The following is a 13,983-nucleotide window of genomic DNA, read 5'->3' on the forward strand; positions in this document are numbered from 1 at the left end:
GAGCTCGTGTGGTTTAATGAAACACCTGTTAAACTAAATATAATTTACCTTTCACCATTTTAAAAAGCAAAATGTTCAAAGAAAATTTCTTTTCATTCTGGAGTTTAGTTAGGCACTAATGATGACGGTGGGGTAGGAGATGGGAAAGGGGGGCTAATAGCTAATATATGATTGCACTCAGGGGTAATGGTCTCTGAAACATTAGGAAACGCTGCCTTATTTGTACAACTGGTACAGTACTGTCCACAAAAAGCTGGGATCAAGATTCAAGTACCGGTCCAGCACACAGTTCTAATTTGTCACAGATATTCATCACAGTATATGTGTATGTGCGGTTGGATATGGGTGTGTGTGCGCGCGAGTGTATACCTGTCCTTTTTTCCCCCTAAGGTAAGTCTTTCCACTCCCGGGATTGGAATGACTCCTTACCCTCTCCCTTAAAACCCACATCCTTTCGTCTTTCCCTCTCCTTCCTTCTTTCCTGATGAAGCAACAGTTGGTTGCAAAAGCTTGAATTTTGTGTGTATGTTTGTGTGTCTATCAACCTGCCAGCGCTTTCGTTTGGCAAGTCACAACATCTTTGTTTTTAGATATATTTTTCCCACGTGGACTGTTTCCCTCTATTATATCCACAGTATATTCTTGGCCAGAGAGAGGAAATTATTGTTTGCATATTTAACCACAATTTGACATCAATAGGAAGTGATCTGATTTTTCACTTACACTGAGTCTACCATTAACACAGTTTTGAGCTGATTGAGCTGACTTCCTATAATCCCGAACGCTTTGTAAAAATTAGTCAATTGTGTAAAATTCACATCATTTGACTAACAATCTTTTGTGACAACAAGGCCTTGTGATGACTGCAAAACTGAGACATGTCATAAATGATGAAATATCTCATGAAAATTCATTCTGCAAGTTGTAAGAAATTCTCACAACACACTAGATATTGCTTCATTTTTCACTTTACAACACAAAAATTAACTAATTTAGAGTGCAACAAAAGAGTAAAAATGTAATGCCTGCTTCACTGCTGTAGGGCCTGCACTGTATCATCACCATCACCATCACCATCACCATCACCATCACCATCGTTCTAAGTACTGTTCTGCGCATCGATATGACATTAAATGATGAGGTTATTTTCTTAGTCTTTCCATCAATATCACAGAGATGTAGATAGTGAGACAACACAACAAACGGAGTCAAATCTGAAGCAGCAGTTTACCACGATTAGATAAATGGTATACATGCAGCAAGTGAACCATATGGTGATAACATGCTCCAATTCAGCAACATTCTTTCAAGAGTGACAAATATAGTATGGTGCAACTAAAATAACTTACAACTTTTAGTAGTCATGAATGGACCAAGGGTGGGGGAGCCCTGGTGCCACACCTATTTTCTGCACGTTGGGAAATGCATGTTAATAAATGAGTGAAATACCCAACTTACATCAATCAGTAATTTATTAAATGATGTGACAGAAAGGCACAAATCACTGCTGTCCACTTCCTTGGATCTGGAACTTGTGCTGGATGCTGCTGATGGTGAGTGAGTGTTAACAGAGACCAAACAGCTGCCATCAGCCTCCTGTTAACCCCGCCACCTCATACTAAAGCAGTGTATCCAATCCGCCTATGTACTATATGTACTATGTAGAAACCACCTACGAATCACATCCTCGCCGGCACACTGACCCCTCATTGTCAATCCACTGGGCACATTCTATTCGGGGTCGGCATATCTCTCTGACTCAGAAGCAGTTGTCTTAATATGCTTGGCTAGCTGTGTGATTGGTGCTGAAGCCAACAGAAATTACCATACACCTACAATTCTTCCTTGCAGCAATATTTCAGAAATCCTCCTACCACTATATTGGTAAGTTTCAGAACTTTAAACCAGACTTGTGAGCTAACATAGCTTCTTTCATCAACATTTACACCTGGTTGTAGCTTATAAATAAAACTGGACTGAAGTGGGAATGATAGGGACGAATCCTGTGTCCTTTAACCAAGGCAAGCTTGTTGATGTGGTAGTGTTGTGTATTTGATTTGTAAAGCTTTACCAATTCCACTGAGAATTTCTCATTCATGCCAGATTGCATTTTTTTATGTTGGCAGGAAATCTGTGCCCAAAGTAAAGTAACCACTTGTCTCCATTGCACTGTTGGAGCTTTCTTATATCTAAAATCTGCACGACTGTGAGGCAGTCCACATTTAAGAGCTTGCTAGAGGGTTTATACAACCACTTCCAGACTATTTCTCAATTGTTCCACTCTCAAACAGAATGTTGGAAAAAACCTTTTCGTGTGAGCTCTTACTTATTTTATAGCGATGTCATTTCTCCCTATGCAGGAGAGAGTCAACAAAATATTTAGGCATTCGGAGGAGAAATTTGGTGGTCAAAATGTCATGAAAAGATCTTATCATAACTAAAAAAACAATTGTTCTTGATATATCCTACCCCAAATCACTAATCTGTAACACTTTCTCCCCTATTTCACAACAATACTAAATGCTTTATCTGAGAGAATGAAGTGATAAGGTGGAAGGTCCATAGCTATTGCTTAAATCAGGAGAATATTTTGGAGTGGAAAATCAGAAAACAATTCCATTAATTGTGATGATAATTTCTTCCCAATATTGATTTTTCTTCCCGGAAAGTTGCAGCAAAAAACAGTTTGGAATGATAGCAGGGGCAAGCCAGCAGGATGGACAATTGTCCTACCATTCTTGTCTCTCAATGCTTTTGTTAAGTCAGGCATTAACCCACGTCTCGTCAAGCAACAGGATGTCTCCAAAGAAAATGCTGCCCATCGCACACCTGTACTGGCACCACCAGGCCATAATGTCACTTTTCTGGAAGAAATTTTTCATGCTGAAAACCAAGCTCACACACACATTTTTGAAGAGGTGGTGTACTCTAAAAAGCTCTGCTTTTTGGAAGCTAAAAATAAATATATCTGATGTAGGGTACTCATTGGGTTGATGATAACCATACTCATTTCTGCAGAATGCATCCAGCTGGAATGCATCAATCTTGGTTACACATCTGTCACAACTTCCTTTCTTGCCATTGTTTCCAGGAAACAATGACATGATACTGCTTCATCATTCTGACCTTCCTTTCCAAACATCCACACTGTATATTTATGGCATTTCTGTCCATTAGTCTTGAAACTTCCAAATTCAAAAACCCATCATTTGTTCTACAGCTCAAAGTATTCACACAAATCAGTCACCTTGGATGCGGATGAAATTTCCTTTCCCAACATTGATACCTTGATGACAGCAAACAAGTCCTAAGCCACAACCTCTTTTGTGGTAAACCTCCTACTGAGACACAATACACCACTACTAGAACAATGCTGATACAGAAACACTAGTTCACAACAAGAACCGACAAATGCAGAACAGTCCAATGCTCTAAAACAATACACTTCACAATGGGAAACGACAAATGGGAAGCAACTGACAACTGACACCATGCACTATTTGTTACTGATTGGGACAGCAACAGCTGCACAACATCTGCTGACCTGATGGCTGCACAGGAGGGGAAGCTAGCTTGTCACCAGTGCTAAGTGAGGAACATTACGTCCCCTTCACCAGAACAAACTGTCAAAAGTTGCAAGTTATTTTGACTGCACAATAATTACAATCACACACTATGGTCTTTGCAGTTCATTCATGGACAACTGACTTCTCTGTTGATTGAATGTAGTTTCTCTTTTTCTCTTTGAAATGTAACCACCTGGGACAATACTCTAAAATTATATTTCTTTTTAAATGACTGATCAAACCTGGGAACAGATTTCTCAAGAGGGACTAGTTCTAATAAATTAACAGACAGCACAGTGGCTTCATAGCAGGGAAGTAATCCAAATCGATATGGAAATGTCACTCCAGAATAATGGCCACTGGCTGGGAACATTGTCTAGCTTAAGTTTGGTTTTTAGGCAGTTTAGCACAATTTTCTAGGCAAATGGCATGCTGGTTCTCATTCTCACCTCATAAAATAGCTGCTGATACAATAAACCTTTCTTTGTTAACAGTTTTGATTGAAACAATTATCAAGCAATATAAAATCATTACAGTAGCACTATACAGTATCAATTACAGTGGGATCAATAAGAATAAAATTATAAAAATCTTTCTGTAAAATGAATTTATACAATAACGAAATCTCTGCACATTGCCCATTTCTGCATTTCCTGCTACTATGTAGAGTGCACACTACATGCTGCTTCTATGCTGCAGCTGATTGTGTTTCCTCACGTCACTACTCAAACTATAGTCTTTATCCTATACAGAATTATTGTATTATGTTATACAGTACATACATAAGTGTTACAAGCAAACACTTAACATCATAATAGATAGATGATCATATAAATAAGGCCTCCTGAAATATGCAAATGTCAGCAATTTACAAAGGGGAAGGCCATGTACTACAGAGTGCTTAACTTCATAACACAAAAAGATGATAAAAGTGTACTTTTAATGTGGCTTTAAGATTCTTAGCATTATAATTTTATATTTATTTTTAAAAGAAGTCTCACGGGAGATAAGGAAAGGATCGGTACTTAATTTCAGTTTCTATAATAATGGATCACTTTACCAACAACTTTAATCTTGCTACAATTAATAGCCCTTTGAACACATACAGACACAGACTCTGACTCATTTACTTTATGATGATTCCTCGTCCTAAGAACCAATGGAAAAGGTAAACATATAATAAGATGTGCCTCTATCTCTGTTAAAGACTTCACAAATCTGAAATGTCTGATAAGCAATAATTTCTTGAATGTTAAAAGTCTCAAGCCTTGCTACAGTCTCTACTTGAGCACCATGTACTACAGCCACAGTAACCCAACCATTACCATGTCCCTTAGCATCTGAGTTCATTAGCGCAAAATTCAGTAAACTCAAGGGTTTTGCAGAATCTCTTGGGCACCTACACTATTCTTTGTACTAATAGTAACACTATCAACAGCTTTATAAACTGTAAGGCATGAGTGCCTTCTCCTCCTATAGTAACGTGTCATGATCTGTCTGTGTCGATTCTGTTGCCACAAGTCTGGCTGCTCATCGACTGACGGTTAAGTACGAGGGTGAGTCAAACGAAAACATTAAATTTGTAATAACAAATTGAAATTTTGCGCCGTTATCCAGTAAGTTGGCAAGTGTGCTACAAACAGCATCGAGTCAATTAGAGACTGTAGCAAGGCTTGAGACTTTTAACAGTCAAGAAATTATTGCTTATCAGACATTTCAGATTTGTGAAGTCTATAACAGAGATAGAGGCACATCTTATTATGTGTTTACAATGCCACTGGTTCTTAGGATGAGGAATCATAGTAAAGTAAATGAGAGAATCTGTGTCTGTATGTGTTAAAGGAGCTCTTAATTGTAGCATGAGCAAAGGTCTTGGTGATGTGACCTTTTTTTTAAAATCTCCAATGACTGAATGACTGACTGACTGACTGACTGACAGTTGCACTGTCATTGAACAGGCTTCAAGAGACTGATCAACAATCAAATCTGCATGATATGTTCACTGTTTTTGTACAGTAAGTCCTTTCAGATCCTTTACACCAAAATGTTATTGCTAAGACAACAAAGTACTACAATTTGTAAAATGTTCTTGCAGTTTTGGGTTGTTAATGTTATCACCAGTCTGAAGGCTGCTTTGACATAGCTACCCAAGCTTTACAGGCTTCTTCACCTCTGCACAACTACTGTACCCCGTATCTACTTTAAATTGCTTACTCCACTCAAGCCTTGGTATCTTTCAGCAATTTTTGCACACCATATTTCCCACCGTTACTCCATTAATCATTCCTTGATGCCTCAGGGTTGTGTCCCATCAATCTAGTCCTTCTAGACAAGTTGTGCCATAAAACTCTTATCTCAACACTTCATTTCTACAGCTTTCATCCTCCTCTCATCTGTCCACGTTTCAATTCCAAACAAAGCTACATCCCAGATACGTTTATAAGCTTGTCAGTATAGTGAGAGGACATTATGACAGAGGTTGATTCACTTTCTAATGCATATGTAAATTTTAGTTTATCTATGTTTTAATGTATAAACAAGCATGGTGTATTTAAATGACAATGGGCATTGGCTATGGGGAGAGGTGTGGTGGTGCCAACTGACATTAACAGACTCCTAATATTTTCATGAATGTTCTGAACTCCTGCATAAGAATTAACAGTGCTCGTGCTGCTGCTGTTACAGAGAAACAATACTCAGTTAAGTTATGACTTGAAATATATTGTAATGGAAGCATGTTCAAAAATTAGACTGAAGTTCAGAAAAGCATTAAAGTAAAATTTAAGGAAGTAATTAAATATCAATTCTTACTCACTCAACTGGATATCAACGACTATTATATGTGATTTTCTATGGCAGAGTTAGCCTTCATTACCCTGAGTGCTCACAATCTTCATACACAAGGCAAATTCAAATCAGTGCCTTATCCATCCTATCACTCTCCCGATTTCATTCTACCTTCTTTTTTGTGATTCACTTTCTTGTATTTAATTTATTTGCTGGTTTAATAGTCCCGCGTAAACATACTATAATAAGAAATATGGTAAAGTAGATAACTAAACTTACCTCTTCGCAGAGAAATTCTGCTCAAACCAAAATCTGTAAGTTTAATGTGGCCTCTCTGACAAAGTAGAACATTGTCAGGTTTCAAATCTCTATGAACTATCTTGTGTGCATGTAAGTATTCCAAAGCAAGCGTGATTTCTGCTGCATAAAATGCTGCCATTGCTTCGTCGAAGTATCCGTACACCATCAGTAGCGATTTTAAATCACCTCCGACCATGTACTCCATTACCTTCAATGTCACAACATAACACATTTTAGATGTCTTATTTGTACCTCTGCCTATTTTTCATGCATGGAAATCTAAAGGGAAATACTAAAATAAGTTAAATACATTGTACAAAAAGAGTTTTAGATGCAACCATTGTGAAGTTAAGTTTATTTTGGATGCTGCAGCAATGTTTGATTGTCCCTCCCAAAATGGAGGAGGATAAGTAGTTCAAACTTGCTGGTTGAAACATACTGGTAGCACTTTTGCAAGACAACCTTATTTAACACAGAAGCACCTCTGCCAATAATGTTTTGGTATCAAACAAAATTTCAGATTAAATCAGTATATACGATCTAATATACCATTAACAATTGGTTCATTATCTGTTTCAAACACTGTGAGGTACATCAACATCTGGTGCAAACTACTGCATATAAGAGAATACCAAGTGCACAACCAAATAAAGTTTTTAAATAGGAAAGCAAAATGATGATTTTTTCTTGGATGGATCAATGGTTTTAAAACTGTTGGACACTAAACAGCATGTTCATCAGCACTCTTTCTCACAATCATGGTAGTGAGGAATGGAGATATGTTAGAAGTGGTTTAGAGTTTATATTTTGATCTATTAATGGTGTATTTAATGTTCACAAGTGTCATACTCTTTAAGACTGCTTTGTTATAAGTAACTAAAAGTGACATTACCTATAACAAATTGTAATGAGTCATCCTTATCTTTTGATGTTAGCATACAAATGTGGGCCAAAGGCACAAAGGTGTTGATTAGATTAGATTAAATTAGATTAGATTAGTACTTGTTCCATGGATCATGAATACGACACTTCGTAATGATGTGGAATGTGTCAGGTTAATAAAAGGTGTCTATACAAGATATTACATTAGACAAAATATTACATGACATGCCAGACATGTAAAATGTATCATCGGAGGAGGAGGAGGAAGAGGAGGAGGAGGAGGGCAAGGCATCACAAATGGAGATCACAGAGATGTAGGAATGTCAAATTTACTTTTTATGTGTTTGGACGATTGTGCAAATGGAAGACAGAGTTCATTTATACATTCAATGTTGAAATTGTTTATGGGAAAAGGAAGCACCATATAAATATTTTATTTCTAACCAACTACTTTTATTCAATGGATAAATTTTTATTTAGGAAGTCATAGCACAAATGGGTCATTCCATGTCAAATCAACCAATTGTACTACATGATTTGAATCATGACCTCTCAGATTTGGGTGAATTTTTTTCAGGTAATGTATCCACTAACGCTAGTTTAAATTTGAGATTTCAAATTTTTCTGATCTTTGGTTTTTGATTTTCAAGGGTTTAAAAATAAAAACTCTGTTTTTGATCAATCTATGATTGTTTAAATACTGTAGCTCAAATACTATACAACTTAGAGAGCTCAGAATTGCACCATTGTTTTCCTCTATAAATTCCCTTCAATTTGATATGTAACATGACTATGCTACCTAAATCTGAAATTTTTAAACTATTCCAAAAAAACATGTTTTGAAACTTCCAAAACACGTACCCTCGGATTTCTTTATAAAAATTATGTGTGTTGTCCAGTCTAACTGACTACATGCATGCAAAATTTCAAGATGGAATCTCAATGGGTTCTTGTATAAAATAATATTTTACTACTGCAATACACACTAGTGAGGTGAAAAGCAGACTATTTCTAGGCTATGTATACTAAGGTATGACTATGTAATTCTAACAAACAAATTATTTTATTAGCCTTTTATGCAACGTTACCCTCTTATTGTTTGTTAATTCATTAAATAATATAGTGTTGTTTTAATTTAATGTTCATGATTCTTTTACTATGCATCAGAAGGAAGTGAACACATTTTAATTGGTAGTATACATGCTACAAGTAAAAATTTTGAATAAAGCCACTCACCTTCATCCTTAGTTGTAAATGGCAGAGATTTTCTTTTTCTTGGTTTTCCAGTGTTATTTGTAATCATTTACAACAAGTTCCTTATATTAGAAATTGGCATATAAGTAATTTCACTTGGGAAAAAGATTAACTTGTTGATATCTGCATGGATAGAACTGTATTTCTAATACCAATTGGTATTTACAAAGTTAATACACATGGTATCTATACAACTTAGTATTTAGTGGGGGTAGGTGTAACATAATTTAAACGTGTTTCTTTTGAGGTCTTTTAAGATATTTTTCCAAAGAAAGAGAAGACAACTTCATTTCTTTAGCACTTAAAGTGTAGGTTCTTCCCGTAGCTGTTGTTGGATTCGCTGTTTGTAAAAAGAGTATTTCCTGGGACATCTTGGTTGTGGATAGTAAAAAGACTGGGCTGGACCCTTTGGGTGTAAAAAATTTATTCGGTACATGTCATTGTATTTTTCTTCAATGCAACCTAGCCACCAAGAGTCGTCATATGCTACTGTCACAAAACCAGCAGTAATATTTTCCATATGTGACGGTGTTATTTGGTTCAGTGTTGTCACATATTCAAGAGACTCAAATGATAAGGCCTGACAGTAATTTGACTCTGTGCAGGGTTTATATGAGTGAAACTTTTGTGTTCCCACAATCACTTCTGAGTCCCTAAACCGAGGAAGTAAGTATTCTTTGGTCAGTTCGTTGTCTTCTGTTGTGCAATATTCAAAGTCAATGTTTTTTATGTTTTCCATGGCAAATACATGAAGTGATTTGGGTGTTAAGATTTGTTGGTCATATGGCCTTTGTAAGCTGGCTTTAGCAGCTAGCTGCATAACAGTTCCGCCAAGGCCATCTCATGTGCTCTTGCCATGGGATGTTGCAAAGAACTCCCTCTCTGTCTCAACTTCAAAATCAGTTTTATGCAAACACAAATTAAGGAAGTTTTTCTTATTTTTATATTGTGCAGCACTGCCATCAGAAAAGTAAGTAATCTTTTTAAGTGCAAAAGGCAAGTTTTGGTTTATGATTTCTAGCAGTTTTTTCTGGAATACATAGAAAGCGACTGCATTGTGTTTCAGGCAATCTGATATGAAGACATACTGCAGATGGTTTAGTTTTCCCTCCCATTTATAACATATGATGAAAGGATGCAGAGTAGCTTCCCCATTACATCAAGGTGGCCATAAGTGGGGTAGTGGCCAAAACTAGAGCCTTGACCCTATATGAAAATCTCATGTTTTTTCAATAATAAAAAGTAAATGTCGTACAAAATCGTAAGATTCTTAAGTTATTATTTTTTTATATATTTTATTCTCGCATTAAAATATCATTTAATGAATTAACAAACAATAAGAGGGTAATGTTGCACAAAAAGCCTAACATAATAATTTAAGTCTGTTAGAATTACACAGGCATACCTTAGTATTCATAGTGTAGAAATAGTCTGCTTTTCATCTCACTAGTGTGTATTGCAGTAGTAAAATATTTTATATAAGAACCCATTGACATCCCATCTTGAAATTTTGCATACATGTAGACAGACTGGACAACACATATAATTTTTATAAAAAAAATGTTTTTTTTGGAATAGTTTAAAATTTTCAAATTTAGGTAGCATAGTCATGTTACGTATCAAATTGAAGGGAATTTATAGAGGAAAACAATGGTGGAAGTTTAAGCTCTCTAGGTTGTATAGTTTTCGAGCTACAGCATTTTAAAACAATCATCGTTTGATCAAAAACGGAGGTTTTTTTTTATTTTTAAACACTCGAAACTCAAAAACCAAAGGTCAGAAAAATTTGAAATTTTAAATTTTGAACTAGTGTTAGTGGGTACATTACCTGAAAAAAAACTTCATCCAAATCTGAGATATCAAGGTTCAGACTGTTAGTTGATTTGAGATGGAATGACCCAAATATTATTAAACCAAAATATATTCTTTATTTTATATACAGGTCTCATAAATTATTCAACAGTCATAATAAGCATAAGAGCAAATTATAGAGTCTGATGTTCGAAAATTATATCTAACTGCACAAAACATTTCTCAATACCTACCAGGTAAATATTTGAAGCAGACTGTAATGAATAAAAAAGATTAACACAATATGGACTTCGAGACAGAGCCAATGCATTTCTTTCGGTAACAACTGTAACAGAGAAAACTAGTTAATTCTTAACAAAATACACAAATATTTAAAACAGTCATAAATGTTTCACATTCTAGTGATATACAACACAAAAAATAATTTAGTTTTATGATGCTATTTTGATAATCAGTCCAGTTTATTGCTCTTTTTACAGCTATTCATCAAACTTAATGGTGATGATAAAGTACATTTTAACAGAAGCTCACAGTGGTCAACAGGATTTGGATAAACCCAGTAAAAAATTTCAAAATAAACAGCAGTTAATATTCTTAGACTGCTGTCACACCCACATCTGGGGCAGAAAGGGGAGGGGAGGTAGAGTGGGAGGGGGAAGGTGAAGGGGAGGGGGATGGGTTGTACCCTGTCAAGCCATGTGCAATTCTTGCCATTCACTGTGAATATGTTGTACCAATTGTTATTTATTCATTAAATCGCACACCAGAGACCCTATTTAAAATGAGAATCTACAGGATGTGGAATGGATGAAGGTATACATCAACAAAAGCCAAGCAAACCATATAAAATCTGTATGTGGTTGGTGGCTGGCTGGTTGGTTGGATGGGTGATTAAAGGGACCAAACTATTAGGTCATCAGTCCTTTCCCCCCCCCCCCCCCCCCCTGTGTTATCCACCTCTAAAGATGCAAAAACACAAAAAGTATCATATTCTGCCTATATCTGACACCCTCCTATATAAAAACTGACACTGTTGATTTTATAATATTTGACACCATTTAAAACAGCACAGTTAAGTCTATCAGAAACAACTACTTTCATTTTGATGTTGTTTCAGTTAGAATGCAAAATTTGGGTAAAATTTTAGTGTTTTATCAGTTTTTTAATTTAATGGACAATGAATTTTTCACTCTGCAATCATGTGTGCACTGGTTTGAAACTTCCTGGCTGATTAATACTGTGTGCTGGACTGGAACTTGAACCTAGGTCCTTTGCCATTTTACAATCAAGTGCTCTGCTGATTAAGCTATCCAGGCACGGCTCAAAAGCTCACCCACACGGCTTTACTTCTGCCAGTACCTCATCTCTTATCTTCCAAGATATTTTATCACCTATGTTCCAGTGACAAATCTGCTTTAGCTGAACATGTTCTGGAGAACAGCCACTGAATCAAATCTAATGACACCTTTGTTGAGCTCACACTCATGGCTTCTGGGACAGTGCAGTTCGAGAAGTCATTGAAATTAAAATTGCTGGCAATACTTAACACACACAGCTGTCTACAATTGAGCATGATGTAGGTCCCACGGCACATTAGCCTAAATTTAAACATTACTGAACTACTTTTTTCTTCAATCCTTTTGATGCAACTACTGTTAAAATTAATCTTCTTTTTCTACCACTTCTAAGTAAAAATGGAATAAACGAAGTTGACCAGTAGAAATGATTTTAGGCTACATTTAAGACTGACTTCACTATGTCACAGACAGTTTACGTTATCGACAAAATGATCCAAATTTTTGTTGATGCATACTGAACTTATTTCTGAGCCACTGATGGTACCTTTAGTGGTATCAACCTTTATTACTCATTATTAAACTTCTAAAATTGTGGGGAGTTATGACAAATTCCATTGTTGTATATATGGAAATCTCAAGGTAATTCCAATTCTTATTGGCATGCATATACAAAAAAAAGAAAAAAAATTCAAGATGACTGCAGCTTACCACCACATATTATTACTGCTGGCTTTTGAGCAATCAACCCTTTCTTTCTAAGTGACGAGTTACCACAGTACATTATTCCACAAGACATAACGGAGTGGAAATAAGCAAAATACATTACAAGGTTGATGATTTTTCAAGACTAACAATTACATGAAGAGCAAAAACACTTAACTTAATTCTTTGAGCAGCTCAGTAATATTAATATGTTTCTTTGAATGGGGAGTCACCATACGCCCATGTAAGGCATTACCACTACCACCAGTGGTGTCTCAGTTGACAACTAGAGTATACACTGAGGTGACAAAGGTCACAGGGTAGCAACATGCACAAATACATATGGCAGTTTTTTTTTTTTTTTTTTTGTGGTTTTAGGGCGCACAACTTCAATGGTCATTAGCGCCCTGACTACTCTAAGAATGCACCGCGAGGCACAAGTTGACACATATGGCAGTAGTATCATGTACACAAGGTATAAAAGGGCAGGGCACTGGCAGAACTGTCATTTTCACTCAAGTGATTCATATGAAAAGATCTCCAATGTGATTATGGTTGCACAATGGGAATTAACAGACTCAGAATGCAGAATGGTAGTTGGTGCCAGACACACGGGCCATTCCATTTAGGGAATCATTAGTAAACTGTATGTTCCAAGATCCACAGCGTCAAGAGAGTGAGTAGAATACCAAATTTCAGCCATTACCTCTCACCACGGACAATACAGATAGACAGCCTTCAGTCAACAACCAAGAGCAATGACATTTGCAGAGAGTTGTCAGTGGTAACAGACAAGCAAAACTGCATGAAACAACCACTGAAATCAATATGGGATGAATGATGAAAATATCTGTTAGGACAGGGCAGCGATATTTGGCATTAATGCGCTATGGCAGTAGACAACCAACTTGAGTGCCTTTGCAAACAGCAGATATCGCCTGCAGCGCTTCCCCTGGGCTGGTGACCATGCACACTGAACCCCAGAAAATGAAAATGGCAGCCTGGTCAGAGTACTCCTGATTTTAATTGGCAAGAGCTGATGGTAGGGTTTAAGTGTGGCACAGACCCCATGAAGCCATGGACTCAAGTTGTCAACAAGCCACTGTGCGGGTTGGTGGTGACTCCGTAATGGCGTGGGCTGTATTTACCTGGAATAGACTGGATCCTCTGTTCCAGCTGAACTGATCACTGACTGGAAATGGTTATGTTTGGCTACTTGGAGACAATCTGTAGCAATATGGACTCCACGTTCCCAAACAAAGATGAAATTTTCACAGATTACAATGTGCCATGTCGCTGGGCCACAATTGTTCACAACTGGTTTGAAAAACATTCTGGACAATTCGAGTGAATGATTTGGCCACTCACATCACCCGACATGA

The 13,983-nt window shown here is 36.7% G+C and overlaps 1 protein-coding gene across 3 annotated transcripts in view; it reads right to left on the minus strand.

Moving 5' to 3' along the window:
• The window catches only part of LOC126188916 (serine/threonine-protein kinase greatwall), a 132,374-nt gene that overhangs the window by 66,786 nt on the left and 51,605 nt on the right, over positions 1-13,983 (minus strand). For all 3 annotated transcript variants that reach the window (XM_049930627.1, XM_049930628.1, XM_049930626.1), the window contains exons 4-5: positions 10,835-10,926; positions 6,633-6,861 (exon numbers count right to left, since the gene is read on the minus strand). In XM_049930627.1, the coding sequence (XP_049786584.1) occupies positions 6,633-6,861; positions 10,835-10,926 (321 nt within the window). The remainder of the gene's footprint in view (positions 1-6,632; positions 6,862-10,834; positions 10,927-13,983) is intronic.

This window comes from Schistocerca cancellata, chromosome 5, assembly GCF_023864275.1.
Source record: "Schistocerca cancellata isolate TAMUIC-IGC-003103 chromosome 5, iqSchCanc2.1, whole genome shotgun sequence".
Taxonomy (NCBI): Eukaryota; Metazoa; Arthropoda; class Insecta; order Orthoptera; family Acrididae; genus Schistocerca; species Schistocerca cancellata.